The 18,043-nt window shown below is 42.6% G+C and overlaps 1 protein-coding gene across 2 annotated transcripts in view; it reads left to right on the top strand.

Annotated features, from left to right (window-relative positions):
* Positions 1-1,957: 1,957 nt before the first annotated feature.
* AGO2 (argonaute RISC catalytic component 2) overlaps positions 1,958-18,043 on the top strand; it is a 46,829-nt gene continuing 30,743 nt past the window's right edge. The window contains exons 1-4 of one of the 2 annotated variants that reach the window (XM_089518019.1): positions 1,958-2,073; positions 14,572-14,767; positions 15,534-15,654; positions 15,983-16,167. In XM_089518019.1, the coding sequence (XP_089374145.1) occupies positions 14,691-14,767; positions 15,534-15,654; positions 15,983-16,167 (383 nt within the window). In that variant the 5' untranslated portion in view covers positions 1,958-2,073; positions 14,572-14,690. Of the gene's footprint in view, positions 2,074-2,227; positions 2,385-14,571; positions 14,768-15,533; positions 15,655-15,982; positions 16,168-18,043 lie in introns of those variants that run through there. The other variant, XM_089518018.1, reaches the window with a different exon arrangement.

The raw sequence follows: 18,043 nt of genomic DNA, 5'->3' as shown, positions 1-18,043 counted from the left end.
GGAGGGCTCAGCGAATAATGGTTTCCCTTATAGACTTTAATTATTACTTGTTACTCATAATGTTCCAGATATGGGCCCAGGACCCTTGTCAATGACTTTGAATTCTGTTGTTCTGTGTATGTTTAGCATTATTGGACTGAGACAAGGGAATGATTCCTTCACACAAACCCTGCCTCAAGTTCTCTAACCGCCGTAACCGTCGCCGGCCTTTTCAAAATCCCCTCAGCCAATCACCGTTCCTTCCCAACATTCCATCCTCTCGCCCCGCCCCCACTCTGCAGCGATAGTTAATCAGAGGCCTTTTCCATGACCAAGGCTTATTCGCCGCCATCTTTGAACCTCCGGCGTGGAGCCTCTTCCCTCAACAAAGATGGCCGCCGGAAGACAGCGCATGCGCGGGAGGGCCAACTAGTGACTGCTTGTAGCCACTTCCGCATAGGCCTCGCGGCTTCTAGTGCGCATGCCCCGAGGGAAATGGCTCCATTGGATGCTCGCCTGAATTAAGCGTTACTATTTCACTTTTAACTGCTCTGGCTGCCTCCTGTTGCATTCTGGGATTTGCAGTTTAAGGAGGGGCATTTTAGAATATACAGCCAGAGAGGCTTTAGGCCTCGCTGAACTACAAATCCCAGAATGCAACAGGAGGCAGCCCTCCAGAGTAATTAATGCACTTTAAAAGAGTGCAGTGCAATAATCTCAATAGGTCCAAAACACACTACAGAAATAATAATAATAATAATAATAATAATAATATGCCGCCTCTCCCACAGGATCAAGACGGCTTACAGCATCAGATAAAAGACAATGTAAAATACAACATAGAATTAAAATACATCCCATTAATTCCCCCCCTCCACCATACTTTAATAAAATATCACTAAACAATAAAAAATAAACAAAAAATTAAAAGATTAAAGACAATAATCAACAATCAAGCCAGTCAGAGACAAAGGGGTGGCCAATTTGGGTGATGTCTAAAATAATCTAGTTTGAGACCGCTTTAACTGCCCTGGCTCAATGCTAGGGAATTCTGGGAACTGTAGTTTTGTGAGACATTTAGCCTTCTCTGACTGAGCTCCAGTGTCAGAATAAACTATAAGAGCTTCTGGACTTCAGCCCCCAGAATTCCAGCCTATTGGCCAACATGGCTGGGGCTTCTGGGAGCTGAAGTCCAGAAGCTCTCAAAGGGCACCGTTAATGGGGAAGTACATTTTCTGCGTTTCGTTTTGGACCATGGCCTAAGGCTCAAGCCACTCTGAGCTCAGCAGCATGGGCAACACTTGTGCCCACATTCCCTTTTCGCATTACAGAGGAAAGCCCTTCTGCCAGCGACTGCCAGCCTTTGATGCTCAGACATTCTGCCCTGTGCAGCCACCTAAGTCTGTGGAGGCTTACTTGGAGATCACAAGCGAAAGAGGGCAAACAGGCCCAAATGGCAGGCTCTGCCAGCCAGAGACCCCTCTTCCTTTGAAATCTTGGGCAAGTCACACCATCTCAGCCCCACGGGGGACATTTTGGGACCCTGGGCGGATGGCTTGAAATGTCCTGGAAAAGGATCACACTCTCTCAGCCTCAGAGGATGGCACCTTAAGGATGGAGCAAAGGACAAGAAGCAAATACAGTATGTGGCAATGGCAAGCCCTCCCTGAAGAAACCCCTCGAAAGGGTCACCATAAGCCTCAAGTGACTTTAGGCACACAACCCCCGGTCCTTCTGGGGGGAAATACGACAAAACGGCGGAGCTTGTTGTAGTGTGTTTTCTTTTTTGTGAGGGAAAAGTGTGTGTAGGGAAACCTGAGGGATCCTCTGAGGCGACTGAGGGAAAAGAGGGCGACGACAAGGCATTCAAGACAAATGCCGTTTTTGAGGGAGGGGGGGAATAAAACCAAACGCCGAGGCTCCTTGTGTTGTTGTTGTTGTTGTTGTGTTTCTTTTTGCGCCAGGGAAAAGTGTGTGAGGGGAGAACGTGAGGGGGTTTCTGAGGCAAATGGAGGCGAGGAAGACTGAGGTAGATCGAAGCCGGCGATCGATCGAGCGGAGCGGAGCGGGGCGTCTGAGGCCGCGTCGGCCATGGTCCGTCCCCTTCCCTTCCCTTCCCTTCCCTTCCGGGGCCTAGTGGGCTGCCTCCTCCCTGGACTAGTCTTGGGCCGAGGAGGAGGAGGCGGTCCGACTCTGGGCCCTCCTCCTCCTCCGCTCCTCCTCTTTCTTTCCCCCTCAGCGGCGCCTCCAAAAGAAGGAGAGAGAAGGAGAAGAAGAAAGAGGAGGAGGAGGAGGAGGCGGCGGCGGCGGCGGAGGAGGAGGAGAGAGGCGCCACGCCGCCCGCGCACCCTCCGCAGCCATGTACGCGGCCGGGGGAGCTGCCCCCGTCGCCCCGGGGCCCGGCGGTGAGGAACGCTAAGCACCAACGCGGAGGGGCTCCTCTGGGGCTGCGGGGAGGGAGGGAGGGAGGAAGCCAGGAGGCCGCGCGCGGGAAGCGCCCTTCCTCCCCGAAGATGGGGATGGCGATGGGGCCGGGATGAGCGGGAGCACGAGGCCACGCCACCGGCCTCCCTCCTTCCTTCCTTCCTTCCCCGGGGAACGAAGGGAGGGAGACCTGGGTGGCGGTCTCGGCCTCTCTTTTCTCCAGCCCGCGCCTCCTGGGGATGGAGGAGGAGAATCAAAAGGATAACAACAACAACAACAACAAGGAGGAGGAGGAGGCTGGGATGGGGATAATAACAATGAAGTTGTGAGGCTGGTGATGGAAAATATATTATTATTATTATTGTTATTATTGTTAACAACAACAGCAACATAATCATAAGCCTTTGGGGTGGAAGCGATGGGAAATTACTATCTTTATTATTAGGCTGGTAGGGGCTGGGAATAATAACAATAAGGCTGTGGGGGTGGTAATGGGATATTATTATTATTATTATTATTATTATCATTATTAGGCAGTGATGGGGATAATAATAGTAAGGCTGATGGAGAATATGATTATGGCGATGGGAATTATTGTCGTTATCACCATCATTATCGCTATCACTATTGTGGAGATGATGGCATGCAAAAACACCAACGGTCCATAAAGCAGAGATATAATATACTCCCATGTATAAGTCCAGGGATTTTAGTCCAGACATTGGCCCCCGAAAGCAGAGTGACCTTCCTTCCGCAAGGGTCAAGGCAAGGGCTGTGCCTTAGTTCTTACTGAGAAAGGGAGCCATCCTCCCTGTTGAAAGGAAGGAGCATGGCCATCCCTTCTGGCTCTGTTCGCTCATCCCTTCAGGCTTCAGGGTCAGGATTTTGTAAGTCCTTAGACATTGTTTTCCTTTGCTTCATCATCATCCTTTAGATCCTTTGTTACAAGCCCCTAAGTTTTACCCTCAACTTATTATCCATGGGTCATATCAAGATCCATAGTTTTGGCCCCAAAACCTGCCCTCGATTTATACATGAGGCCGACTTATAGTCGAGTGTCTGTGTTAGCCGTGTTAGTCTAAAACCAGTATGGAAAGAGGCCTTGCAGTTCTTCCAGTTGCTCTGAAAGGCATTACAAAGCCTCCTTTCCCAAGTCATAAAACAGCAATAACTTTGTTTTTATCAATCTTGTTAAGTGCAGTGACATCCAAAAACCACAAAACGGTGATCTGGTTATTCTTATTTACAATAACACCCAGAATCCACGAAGGTGACATGCAAAACTCACAAAACTGATACCATTATTATTATTGCTAATTACAACAACATCCAAAATCCACACGATTAGTAGTAGTAAATACAATAACATCTAAAAGCCACAAAACAGTGAGATGATGATGATGATGAAGAAGAAGAAGAAGAAAAGGGATCTTGATGATGATGATGATGGTGACTCTTCTTGTAAAGTACGATGACATCCAGAATGGAAAACAAACAGAAGTTTGGGATTTTGGGATTCCAGAGAAGGGAGACTCAAACTCAGAATTCCAGACAAGGGAGACTAGACTCATACACAACGAAATACCTTGGAGATGAGATCCAGCTCGGAAACACAGATTTTCATATACGCCACAAACACATGGCCTGCGGATCATTTTACACACATTAAAAAATAAAAACAAATTATTTTGAGTACGGAACAAACATTTGTGTACGTTGAACCCTCAGAAAGCAAAGGTGTTGCCATCTCAGCCATCCATGTGGACAATTTCGGGATATTTTGGATCTTGGAACTCAACCCGTACATATATAATCTTGGAGATGGGACCCGTCTAAACACAACATTTGTTTGTGTTGCATATACGGCTTACACACGTAGCCTGCAGATAATTTTATACATAATATTGTAAAAATACTTTTGTGTGTGACACAAAACAGTCAGAAAGCAGAGGCCCCGGTCTCTCGTGTCGCCCATGGAAGACCTTTTGGCTTTTGGAGTGTTTTGGATTTTAGGATTCTGGAATCTAAAAACATGCAAGATGTGAAAATTAAAATAGAGAACCAAGGTATTTACAGTATTAATTCAGCTTAAAGTTAAAAAGAATTTTAAAAATGCCATTAAAGTTAAAAAGCCCTTACAAACAGTTCAGAACCTATTGGTGGGGAGAGCGTTTCAGGTGCTGCTTTTACTCTCTTCTCCCTCCCTGTAGAAAGCTGTGGGGCTGAGAGAGATGTAACCTGAGGTCCCTTTTCCTCTCCCCGCCTTGGACCCAAATGGGAGAGGAGTAGTCAAGAAAAGGGGCTCCCTTCCCATCACTGCCTTCCCACCGAGACACACTTTCAGGCACACTTCTGTGTGGCTCCTGCCACTTGCAGGTGTGTGGCTTATCTGCTTTGGTTTCGGTGCTGTTTTGGCACTCGTCACAGCTGTACTTTCATTTTATTTTTGAGCAAGCGAGCACTAAGGCATAAGGCAATGGAAAAAGAAAATAAAATACTGTGGGATTGGGGATGGGGTTCTGCTGACCAGCTGATGGCCTGAGCCCTTTGTACAGTCGGACTTCCACATCTGTGGCTTTGACTTTGGCTGATCTGATTATTCACGGATTTGATTAATACATTCTCTCTAGGAATCTCTTGGTCCTCCGACTCTGAGGTCAGCCTCTGCCAGAAGTCACACTGGAGGACCCAGAGAGAGAAAACACTTTTCTGGGCATTTGCACGTCCTCCAGCGCATCTTCCAGCAGATGTTGACCATAGAGCTTTCCTAGGGGACCTAGAGATTCCTACAGAGGTGTTTTCTCAGGTAAAAAGAAGTAGTGGGTTTTTTTAATTTCCATTTTTTCTCCTGTCATGGGGATCCTCTGCCCCTAATCCCAGCAAATGTGGAGGGCACACTGTACTACTTCTTGTCTCCTTTCTTTGTTATGTACTAGGGTTGATGACTGCTGCTTTGTTAGCCAGGAAGTCTTCTACCCCAGAGTCCTGGCACTGAATGGAGAACTGCTGTCCATCTCCACTTCTGTCTCTCTCTTATACATACACACTCACTGTATATATGTCCCCCCTCCCAAAGTGCATTTGTGTCCCCACACGTACTTGTGGCATTCTGTGAGTCAGGCAGCGTAGTATGGTGCTTAGAGGGTCTTTTCAGCACGGTTTACCTTACAGGTAGTTGTGAAGATAAAGAGAGGAGGAGGGAGCAAGTCATTGTGTACTTTCTGAAAGGATATAAATAAGTAATATGCACACATCTGTGTCCCCCTGGCATCTTGCTGCCAGCTGGTTTCTGATCACAGAAAGCTTGATCACACTCTGATTCATGCATTGTTGTCTAGACATGTTCACAGGACCACTTTCACTTCCAAGTTTATTCGTGTGGCATAATTTCCATCTACCTGGCACACTAGATGGAAACCTTTTCTGATACCCGACTGGGTAAGGAGGAAGATACTCTCTCTGCACTACTGAAATATAAGCTAGGAGTTTTTATATAATATTTTATATAAATGTAAAAAGATAGCCCCGCCCTGCACTACTTTTAATATAAGCTAGTAGCGTTTATACCTCTTGCTGCAAATGTAGAACTGCAGTGTTCTTTTAACCCAGTGTTTCCCACACTTTGGTCCTCTAGATGCTTTCGACTTCACTCCCAGAATTCTTCATTGTTGGCTAAACTGGCCAGGGTTTCTGGGAGTTGAAGTCCAAAAACACCTGGAAGACCAGAGTTTAGGAAACAATGCTTTAATCCTATGGACTGGCCTCAACTTTGCCATGTTAGAGCTTTGCATTGAGTGAAACTATAATTATTATCCAGTGTAACTCCTCTTGTGTTGGATAAGTTACTTGTTTCTGTGCCATGTGTCTGGGTTGTAGAAATAGCTGGTCTTTGTGAGAATATGTTGCAGTTATTGCCCTCCCGTTTGGCAAGTGTAGCTTAAGTCTGTTTCAAAAAGATAGGCCCATCACATATACAAAAACTGTACTTTGCTGTGATTTTAAGTCTCATTTGAGCTGGGGAGCAGGTCTGCACAGGAGGACCAGGCAGGAGTGAATGTCTCACTCCTTGTCATAGCCAGGTTCATGGACCTTGCTCCTTGTGCCCAAGGGTGCCACAAACTAGTAGTCTGGGCTGGCCAGCCATGATGTGAAGTGCACTGTATTGTACTTTATTTAGTCCACAGCTCAATGTTGCATTAAGTAAGCACTTTGGGCTCCTGTATTTTCCTAGTCAAGAACAGTGCTATAGAGCCATGCAGGGGTTACCTGCTATGTCGGCCGAAGGGACAACTGTTTGCCAATAAGCACAGTATCTGTGGCAGCTTTTAAAATATATATTTAGTTAAGGGAAACTTGGTGGAACTCCTATCTAGTAGACGTCATCTCTTGAGTATCCCATTTGTGGACTGTTACCAGGGGTCTTCTAGACACTCGGTTAAAAAACATAGCACATTTTGCTGAGCAGTTGCATAAAATTATTTCCTCAGCTCTCAAGTTGCAGGACTTGTTGCTTGGAAGACGTATTATTTTTCCACCTTGTTATTGTCAGTGGCATCTTCAGTGCAATGTGGAATATAATTGCGGAGAGCCAGGCATGCTTCTTGGATGCTGCCGGCAGAATTGTTGGTGATATGGAATATGTCTCCTCCCCCCAAGTGCTTTGACTATTATTGTGGACATCATTAAGGTTACTTTAATTCATATACATTCTGCAGAGATCGAGCACTTTACTGCAGTATTTATTATAAGACAAGATGGAAAATTAAATTTCATGTTGCTTTCCAGAAAATGGTAAACACAAGCAAAGCTAGTTTCTAGTTGTGATACCAATGTCCAGTTTTCTTTTCATCAGTTTATTTATTTTAGTTCCTTTCCTCAATGCTGACCTATACATTTCTTCTGGTTTTATTAGTACAGGTTGAGTATCCCTTATCCAGAAATAGTCCAGAATCCAAAATCACACACATGGCTGGCTGAGATAGTGACACCTTTGCTTTGTGATGGTTCAGTGCATACACACACACACTTTGTTTATTGCACAAAATTATTTAAAAATACGTGTAAAATTACTTTCAGGCTATGTTTATAAGGCTATACAAAACATAAATGAGTTTCATGCTTAAGACTTGGGTCCCATTTCCAAGATATCTCTTTATGTATATACAGGTATTCCAAAATCTGGAAAAATCTGAAATTCAAAACATGTCTGATGCCAGGCATTTTGGATAAGGCAGACCCAACATGTAACAGGAAACATGGACAAAGCTCTTGCACTTTAGGACACTTGAGTTATCCTTGAGCTTTGTTGTTGTGTGCCTTCATGTTGTTTCCAACTTATGGTGGTCTTAGTTGGAAATGACTTGAAGGCACACAACAATAACAACAAACGCATCTGAGGAAGTAGACTTAAGTCGCTCATGCTGCCAACTTCTTTCAGTTACTCTCAAAGGTGCTACAAGATCTCTCTTATATACTGATTCCACAGACTAACACAGCTATATCTTTGAATTCAACAACAAAAGTAAGAGGTAACTCAGGTCCAAAACACTCTGCAGAAACAATCCAGTTTGAGACTGCTTTAACTGCCCTGGCTCAGTGCTAGGGAATCCTGGGAATTGTAGTTTATTGTGGCACCAGAGCTCTGTGACAGAGAAGGCTAAATGTCTGGCAAAACTCCAGTTCCCAGAATTCCCTAGTTTTAAGCCATGGCAGTTAAAGTGGTCTCAAACTGGATTATTTCTGCAATGTGTTTTGGATCTCAGTTACCTTTAAGAAATGGCTAATGAAAAGCGCTGCATTTTTAAGAATACTTTACTCACTACTTTAGGTCAGTATCAGTAGGTTTATAACTAATTCTTTTAAAAAGTAACAGTCTAAATGCTGAGACTGGCATTTAATATTAGCTGCTGCGAGGCAGTAACAGAGTTATGAGAAGATTTGGGCCTTCGTTGCCATGCTTGTGTGTGTTTTGGAGACACCTGTTTGGCTTGTCTGAAACAGGAGGGCGGACTAGCTGGAGCCTTGAGGTGCTCCTGCGTTCTGAAGTTTGAGTTGCTCATTTGAAATCAAAGGAGACAAGTCTGTGTACATGCCGCTCTGCAAACATCATGAGGCTCATGGTGAACTTTTGTGATACAGGAGGGACCACTCTTCAGAGACAGAGCACATACAATCCCAGATTCAGTCCCTTGCATCAAAGAATATCAAAAGGCAGGTCTGGGAAAGGTCAGGTTGAAGTTAGAAGAGGCAGTACCTTGCTTGATGAACCAGTGGTTTCATTTGATGTAAGGACATTTCATATTTTTATAGTCCATATCTTCTTTTTCTTTTTTTTCTTGGGTGCCTTCAAGTTGTTTCTGATTTATGGCAACCCCAAGGCAACCCTATCGTTGGCAAGATTTGTTGAGAGGAGGTTTGCCATTGCATTCCCCTCAGGCTGAGAAGATGTGACTCGCCCAAGGTCGCCCAGTGGGTTTCATGGCTGAGCAGGGAATCAAACCTTGATCTTCAGAGTCATAGTCCAAATTGCTATGCCACCCTGGCTCCCTCATATCTATTTGTACTTACTGTGTTAACGTTTTCTAAGCTGAAACTGTTGATCACTGGTACCCATGAGTGTAATTTACATCCCATCTTCATATGTATTATGAGAAAGATGCCACCTAGGGACACGTATTAGGACATAATAAATGTGATTAAAGCACTTTCTGCATACAAGTGAAATGTAGAGCTGTAGAGTTGACAGTTAACCAAACACTTACTGATATTCTTGTTATATTGTGGCTTTGGATGCCCATTTGGACTGGATTTTCCTAGTCATATGCTGCAACAGAATGGCAGCAGAACTGTTAATTTAACATAGTATTTACTTTTCACATTTCTTTCCTGATTTCTTCTGTGGGTCCTGATCAATTAATTGTTCACAAGTTTGGCCGTTTCATCTTAACTCTAATAGATGCCCAGGGAGATACTCTAATAAGGCTTTATGAAAGTCCAATTTTGTAGTTTTGTGAGTTCTTTAGCCTTCTCTGTCAGAGAGCTCTGGTGCCACAACAAACTACTGTTGCAGATATCAATATCCACCTCACTGCAGATCCCAGCATTCCATGGGGTGTCACCTTGATAATTAAAGCGGTCTTAAACTGCTTTAATTGTACAGTGTGGCAGCAGCCCAAGTGGAAGAGGCCTTGACGTGCTTTTTCATTTTGCACTAAAAAGAGGTGTCTCTTATCTTAGAAATGTCATCCTGAACACTTATCCAGTGTTGATCCAGGCAACAGTGTTTCCCAAGCATGTGCTTAATAATGCTGGGATCCGAGTAACAGCATATGAGATGACTATTTGTTTTCTGTTTGGTGACTATTCAGAGGTCGCAGGTATTACTGGCTGGATAAAGAGTCACTAACAAAGCGATGGCTGATTCTTTTGGCAGTTGCAGTACCCTTGTATGTAGGTTGGCTGTTGCATTGTATTGGAAATCCAACTCAATCTGACTTTGAAGAAAATTGATAAACTGGCCTTTGAAGGCCTATAAAGGTAGCCTTTTCTTTAATTCTGGTTAGTGTTCTTCTGACTGATGCAGTGTTTTCATAGCTTCGGTTATTTTAATAAAATGACTAAGGTGCCTAGCTTTTTAAAAAATGACTGCTTTCAGGAGATAGACGAATTTGAACAGCAGATAGTGGTTGGTTACTAGTTTATTTGTCCCAAACTTATTTTCGCTCTTCCCACAGTATCATAAAATTAATGTGGATTGGATCACGTTGAGCCACAAAGATTTTCCATATCTTTTAACTCATGAGCTTACGCTTGAAGCTTCTCAAGGCCTTGTAGGGATAATACTTTAAGGAGAATCTAAGTGTGGTAATGTGCCCATTGACATACCAGAACAATCCATGGGGAAAATAGGATTAGTAGCTCATACAGTTGGCCATTTTTAAAGGTTGTGGTTATATCACTTGGTTTGTGTATCCCCCACCCAATAAAAATCCAGGCTGAATGCGCTATCCCCTTTTAAGTATGCCATTTGAAAGAACAAAAGGTATGCTGAAACTAATCTAATAGTACAAATAACGACTGTGGTAACTGCAGGAGTATTTTCATAATCAAAGGCAGTGTATTAGCTGTGCAAATTATCTATCATTAGACAGATCACAAAGCAGCACTGGTATTGTGGTGCTTGTCTACCAATTCCTGAAAAGGGGGGTGGGATTCAGGCGTTTAGTAATGTACTGTATCACCAAGACAAAAGAAGCTGAAGCCTAGCATCCTTTTTTAAAAAAGAAAACTAAGAATTTAACTATTTATTAACATGACAATGGCACTTCCAAATCTCAGCCTGTGAGTATTGGGCCGGGGGACAACATATACCTATCTGGTTGGTTTCCCAGGGCTTGCGGTATTTGGTTAAATACTGAGACTCACCCATCTTCCATCCCATAAATGGAACAATATGGTTCCTGATGGACTGAATACCTTTGGCTAGGATGGGGTGAATGTTGCTCTCAGAGTACATTTGGTACTTCATTAAAGAAGTTAGGCCCCTGTGTCTATTTCTTGACTTGCCTGTTGTTTTTGTTTTGTGTGTTCCAAGTTAGTTCTAATTTGTGGTGACCCTAAGGCGAACTTCATCACAGGATTTTCTGGGCTGAAAGTGCATGACTCGTGCATGGGGGGCTGAGCGGGGAATTGAACCCTGATCTCCAGAGTTGTAGTCCAAACCACTGCACCATGCTGGCTTTAGTTTACTATGCAGTAAACTGAATTGAATTGCTGGCAGTCACTAGTGATTTGTAATAAGCATGGGCCAGTTTAAAGGGCTCATTTTAAATCGATGTAATGTCTGTTTAGGTTATTATGTTCTGAAGGAGATAAGACCTCTTTATTCTGCTAAGGTTGGAGACACAAGGTGTATCCAGACTGATTGAGAAGCCCCAGAATTTATTTATTTCTGAGCTTATATTGGGTTAAAATAAACCAACCTGTGGAGCTTGTATAAAAAGTCTCTGATCGTACTGGGAGCTGACAGAAAATATTCTGGGCTGAACAAAATGTGTGTGGATCTCCAAAATAAAACCAGAAGGAACAGGAGCAAAATGTGGCACTTTCTGGTCTTTTTAATCAGCCTGTAACCATGCAGCCGGCAAAGTGTAGTGGTTGGAGTGTGACATTTCAAATCCCAGCTCAGCCATGTAAACCCACTGGGTGACCCAGGGCAAGTCACACTCTCTCAGCCTCAGAGGATGGCAATGGCAAGCCTCCTCTGAAGAAACTTGCCATGAAAACCCTGTGCTAGGTTTGCCTTAGGGTGGCCATACATCATAAACAACAAAAAGGCACACAACAGAAAGAATAGACCCATAGTTAAGGCAGGAGCCCATCCAGTTTAGGGAAGCAAAAGCAGGCCAGTTAATGAGTATTTATTGTCTCTATAAAGTTATAAAAAAGGAGAGGAGGAAAGAAAAAAGGAGAAAGGGATATTGTGGCACCCTTAAGAATGAATTGTTTCAGTATTCTTTTTTCTTCGTTTAGTATTATTTTTTGTGAATTGCCGTTCACTCACTCAGATTCACTAAAATGGATTGTAATCCATGAAAACCTATGATAACATGAATCAGTCTTAAAGGTGCCACAAGACTGAGTTTTCCTTTTTTTGTTCCTCTTGTTTCTTTTAATACTGAAACTGATGTATAAGGCTGAAAATCTGTCAAGTTGCTCACACTCAGCTTTTACACATTGAATCTGCCATATCTGAAATGCTCCAAAATCCAAAACCTTTGGAAGTACAACACAAGTAGTATCGTATGTACTTTTGTGAGGCTGGAGAGGGACACAGGACTGAAGACTGACGTGACCCTGAGAAGATGCACATACAAGCATATCTATGTATTGACATTTATGTATTTATGTGTGCCTTCAAGTTACTCGTCTACATGTGTTGGCTCCATGAATTTCAGAGTTTTCTTAGTGAAGGAATAGTCAGAGGTGGTTTTGCCACTTCCTTCCTCTGAAAAGTAGTCTACAGAACTTGGTATTTGTTGGCAGTCTGTTATCCAAGTACAAACCAAGACTGGCCATGCCTAGCTTGCAAGATCATACAGAATCTGGTGCCTTTAGAGTATTTAGACAGAACATTGCCACATTTAACCCTTAAAAAACCCTTTAGTTCAAGCAAAGTAAGAGGTGTAATTGAAAATAAGCACTCCAGGTTTACATTTCATTTTCCGTCTGTAGACTATCATACGGCTTCAGCCACTTTGACACACTTATGTTTGAAGCTGATAGGAAGACATGGAGAAGGAACATGTAATGTTCTGTTGAAGATAGTGAGTACTTCCAGTATATTAGCAACTATTAAGGACTTCTTAATGTAACATAAAGTAGGCTTTGGTAAATTTTGATATCCTACAAGAATATAAAACTGTTCGGAATGACGTATGGGTGAACCTACAGGAAATTCTGCCATGAACCTCAGTATTCCTAGTGTATACCTCTCCTCTTCTTGTCTCCTACTGCAGAATAAAATTGGTGCTTGAGAAGAGGCGGTAGAAAAACGGATGTTAGCTGGGACTTTAGATAGGGATGTGCCCTGCGCATTTGTTGTTAAACCTTTGCAAGATGTTTTAGACCAAAGGTCCTCTAGATGTATTGGATTTCTGCTCCAAGAGTCCTTGACAATTGGCCAGGTTGGCTGAGGGTTTTGTTGACGTCCAAAAACGTGTTGAAAACCTCTCTTATAGACCATATTTCTGGGCTTTTTGATGTGCTCTCCTATAGAATTAAACCCCTGAAATGCTAAATTCCAATCTTATATCCCCATCTTGTTGGTTGTTACAAATTCAAATGCTGTTTGAAACATTAAGAAACATTGGACCCATACAGACAGGCCAAAATAAAGCTGCTTCGGGTCATTTGGAGGTATGCTGTTTAAATGACACATGCATCTTAAGAGGTCAGAAGCTGTGCCAAAGCTGCACTCCAGTCCTTAGAGCAGAGAATTGGTTTTGCCACTAATGGCAGGAAAACTCACTGGATAGTTTTGATTAAACAGTGTGTTTTCTCTTTGCCTCCTGACTTTATTTATTGATGTTTGTTACCTTGCTATTAATGACAAATGAGACGAAGACTAATTTTAAGAAGCATTACCCCAAAAGCTGGGGTCCTGAGAGGGGACCCACAAATAATATATAATAGGGGGATTTTAATACTCAAATTAAGACAGCCCCTAGGGACTTTGGAATAGGATGCCATGGGTGCTAGCTGGCTTAATGTTTTAGGCTAACAAATCTTTGTCTAGGGGTAGGCATGTTGGCCATATAGCAAATCTTTGTCTGTCACTTTCAAGGGGAAATGTACATAGCAGGGGAGGTGGGGTGGAAAGCAGAAGTACTTAACACCCATGAAGTTGTGTGGGTCCTTTACACATGCCCCAGGTCTCTGTGACCACTCATGAGAAGCTCACTTAAAGGTCATCATGTCCTGCCCAGATTCATGCTCTTTGGCCTTTTTGTAGCTACTATTATAACAAAATATCTGTACCCCATTGCCAAATAAAAGCTAAAAACACTCCTATAAATATACATTTGTGGTTCTTAGTCATGCTCAGAATGGAGGACATTTTGGAATCCTTCCTGGGTAGATGGTTGAAATGTGGGACATGTCCTGGAAAAGCAGGGTGTCTGTTCACCCTGGTTTAGCCTGGAAAACAGCAAGTGAAGAGGTGATAGCCCTGTTTAAATATTTGAAGGGATGTCAATTTGAGGATGGAGCAAGCTTGTTTTCTGCTGCTGCAGTGACCAGAATATGGAGCAATGGATTCAAACTACAGAAAAAGAGATTGTGCCTCAGCATTAAGAATGACTTCTTGACAGTAAGAGCTGTTTGAGAGTGGAACCCCATGGAGTGTGATGGAGTCTCCTTTTTTGAAGGTTTTTAAACAGATGGCCATCTGTCGGGGTGCTTTCATTGTGAATTCCAGTTTGGCGAGGGCTTGGACTGGATGGCCCCTGTGGTCTGTTTCAAACCTGTGATTCTATGATTCGGTGAAAATAATGCAGGGTGTAGTAACAGGAGGATGTTCTTTTTTGTTGTTTACAAATGGAATACTTTTTCTGAAAAACTATATTTATGGAACATGCACCACTCATATTGCTTTTCTCTTCTTTCTAGTACTTGCAACACCTCCATCTCTGCCACCTCCAGTACAGGCATTTGCATTCAAACCTCCTCCTCGACCTGATTTTGGTACTTCAGGGAGAACAATCAAACTACAAGCCAACTTTTTTGAAATGGACATTCCCAAAATTGACATCTATCATTATGAATTGGATATAAAGCCAGAGAAGTGCCCTAGAAGAGTTAACAGGTACAGCACACTTTGATTTTTGCTCAGCTTCATATATTTCACTGTCTTCATGTCAAAGCAAGTACTGTACAGAACCATTTCTTACAGGGACATTGCTTAGTAAGTAAGATGCAGTCATGTTGCTGATCTGTTAACACTTAAAGCTAGCTCCTCTTAAAAACAAAATCAGTTTTTTAAAATCTTCTTTTATTATCTTGAATATTTCCTTGTCTTCTTGCCCTGTTGTCAGTGGTACTTTTTTTAAAATGAAGTTTTGATATTTTGGTTGGTATTGTTGGTTTGGGAGCTCATGTTTAACAGATTTCACTGTGGTTCAACTACTACTTAACTTCTTGCTTTGTTCTTCAGTTTGTTATCAAGCCCCTTAAAGGGAAACAAGAGGTTAACAAATGCTTCTTTTTCTGTCTTCACTTGCTGGTGAGGGTGGAGTTGGGAGAGTGAGTAAATAGTCACCTTGCTCCCACTCTGGGAGAAAGGTTGGGCCCAAATTCACTAAATAAAAAATTTGTTTGGTGGTATAAAGATGCTTTACAAAGTTGCCTGTATAAGCTACAGTAACTGAGTTTTTATATAGGCTATAACGTGTAGCTCTGTTTTTGGACACTTGAATGATCCCAGAGGTTGTGGTGATCTGAGCCTACTGGTTAATGACATTTTGCTTTTTGTTCATAGCTATAATTAATTAATTAATGCTTTTTGATGGGAGACTTTAAACATTTTGTTTGAACAGTGGGAGCTATTTTTTAACAGAATTCTCTGTTTTCAGAGAAATAGTTGAACACATGGTCCAGCACTTTAAAGCACAGATATTTGGGGATCGCAAGCCAGTATTTGATGGAAGAAAAAACCTCTATACAGCTATGCCACTTCCTATAGGGAGAGATAAAGTAAGTATATAAGACTTGATTGAGTTGTCATTCTAATTGTTCCACATACATTTTCATTTAGATTGTAAGCCTGAGGGCAGGGAACCATCTAACTAAAAAGATTGCATGTACAGCGCTGTGTAAATTTACAGCGCTTCATAAATAAAGGTTAATAATAATAATAATTATGAGGGCAAAGCTACATGTTTTTCATATGATTTCTTGGTACATTTATATCCCATTTTTTCTCCTAGGAGCTCAAGGTGGTATACACAGTTATCTGTGTAGACACCTTTAAGTGTACATCTCTAAATGGAAAGAATCATCTTGTTGTCGTTTCCAAATGTTGCAGGTGGAATTGGAGGTCACATTGCCAGGAGAAGGGAAGGACAGAATATTTAAAGTGGCGATAAAGTGGATGTCAGGTGTGAGTTTGCAGGCCTTACATGATGCTCTCTCTGGTCGTCTTCCAAGTGTTCCTTTTGAAACAATTCAAGCACTGGATGTAGTAATGAGGCATCTGCCTTCTATGAGGTGAGAGAAATGTTCAAAGTAGGGCTTCAGGCTATCGAAATGGATAAATTAACATTAATAATAAAAGGGGAAACAGTAAACAATGTCAATCAAATATGGAAAAAATGATTATATACCTAAAGAAGTTCTGGTGTAATATACTGTAATGGGAGACAAGTATAATTTTGATTGTGTTACATCGACTCAATCTCTGTTCGGGATTTGCTAATTTCACTATGAAGAGATTAGGATCAAATAAGCTTGCATTGTAGTTATAAATAGTATAAGAATGGAAATAAGTAATGAAGTTACTCAAATCTAAGGAAAGAAAATCAGGTTAAGGAAAATTAAAGCAAACAGTGCTTAAAGGAAGAGGAAGTTGGTAAGAATGGAGAAAGAAGAACGAGTGTTGAAGATGGTTAGAGTAATTGATTAAAGGTTAGAGGTGAAGGGGATAAGAAATGAAAGACTAGAGAACGTTAGCAATGAGAGGTGGAAGGATTTCTAGAGGATATAAGGAGAGGGAAAGGAGAAAGGAGAATAAAATAGGAGGAAGGATGGAAAGATTCTGAAGAAATCGAAGGTTAGAGGAAGAAAGATTGGGAAAGGGAAGGATAGAATTGGAATATGAAGGATATTAACAAGGGAATGTACCTTCCTTAGGCATTACTTAGGGAAGTAATAGTGCCACTATCTTCTGCTTTGATCAGGCCCCACCTGGAATACTGCATCCAGTTCTGGGCACCACAATTCAAAAAGGACATTGAGAAACTGGACCATGTCCAAAGGAGGGCGACTAAAATGGTGAAGGGTCTGGAAACCTTGCCCTATGGGGAACGACTTAGGGAGCTGGGGATGTTTAGCCTGGAGAAAAGAAGGTTAAGAGGTGATATGATAGCCCTGTTTAAATACTTGAAGGGATGTCATATTGAGGAGGGAGCAAGCTTGTTTTCTGCTGCTCCAGAGAACAGGACCCGAAACAATGGATGCAAGCTGCAGGAAAAGAGATTCCACCTCAACATTAGGAAGAACTTCCTGACAGTGAGGGCTGTTCGACAGTGGAACACACTCCTTCCTCAGAGTGTAGTGAAGTCTCTTTCTTTAGAGGTCTTTAAGCAGAGGCTGGATGGCCATCTGTCGGGGATGCTTTGATTGAGATTTCCTGCATGGCAGGGGGTTGGACTGGATGGCCCTTGTGGTCTCTTCCAACTCTATTATTCTATGATTCTATGGCGGGATACAAACCGCCGCTTTGCGGCGCTTCCCCGCCGCCGCCGTTTGCTCCGCGCGGGAGCTGCAGCAGTCAAACCGCGCGGCTTCCGCGCGGAGCAAAAAAGAAGCTCCATTTCGGAGCTTCTTCTTGCGGCGCCTCTATGGCGACGCGAGGCGCCTGGCGCGGACTCGTGACATCATAGGCGCCGCGACACGTCTGGACGCTATGCGTCCAGTACGTAAAGATGGCGGCGCCCATGTAGAAGGGGCGCCGCCATCTTGTACGTATAGGATACGTACTAGGGTTAGGGGGGTGCGGAAGCACCACCCCTTCCTGACCCTAGTACGTATCCTATACGTACTATATGGAGGTTTGTATCCCGCCTAAGTTTGCTTATTGTATGGTTAATTTAATGTATATTTGGTTTGCCTATATTTGAAATATGTATGTTATTCCATTTTTTGTCTTGTTGTTTTTCTTTTTCTTTTGTATACATGTATTATTTTAATATGTATGTTTTAAATTTAATAAACTTTTTTTTTTAAAAAGTAGGGCTTCAGGGAACTTAATTTGTTGAAGTGACGTGACTTCCCTGGGGTGAGAGACATGTTCAAAGTAGTCTCACCTTTTTCAAACAACAAAGGGCCCGAACAGACATCCCAAAATAAAGATGTTTTGGGTCAC

This window comes from Sceloporus occidentalis, unplaced genomic scaffold (genome assembly GCF_023333645.1).
Source record: "Sceloporus occidentalis isolate IW3139 unplaced genomic scaffold, rSceOcc1.0.p SCAF_3, whole genome shotgun sequence".
NCBI lineage: Eukaryota > Metazoa > Chordata > Lepidosauria > Squamata > Phrynosomatidae > Sceloporus > Sceloporus occidentalis.
Note: the sequence above shows the minus strand (reverse complement) of the source record. Positions and strands in the feature narration are given on the sequence as shown.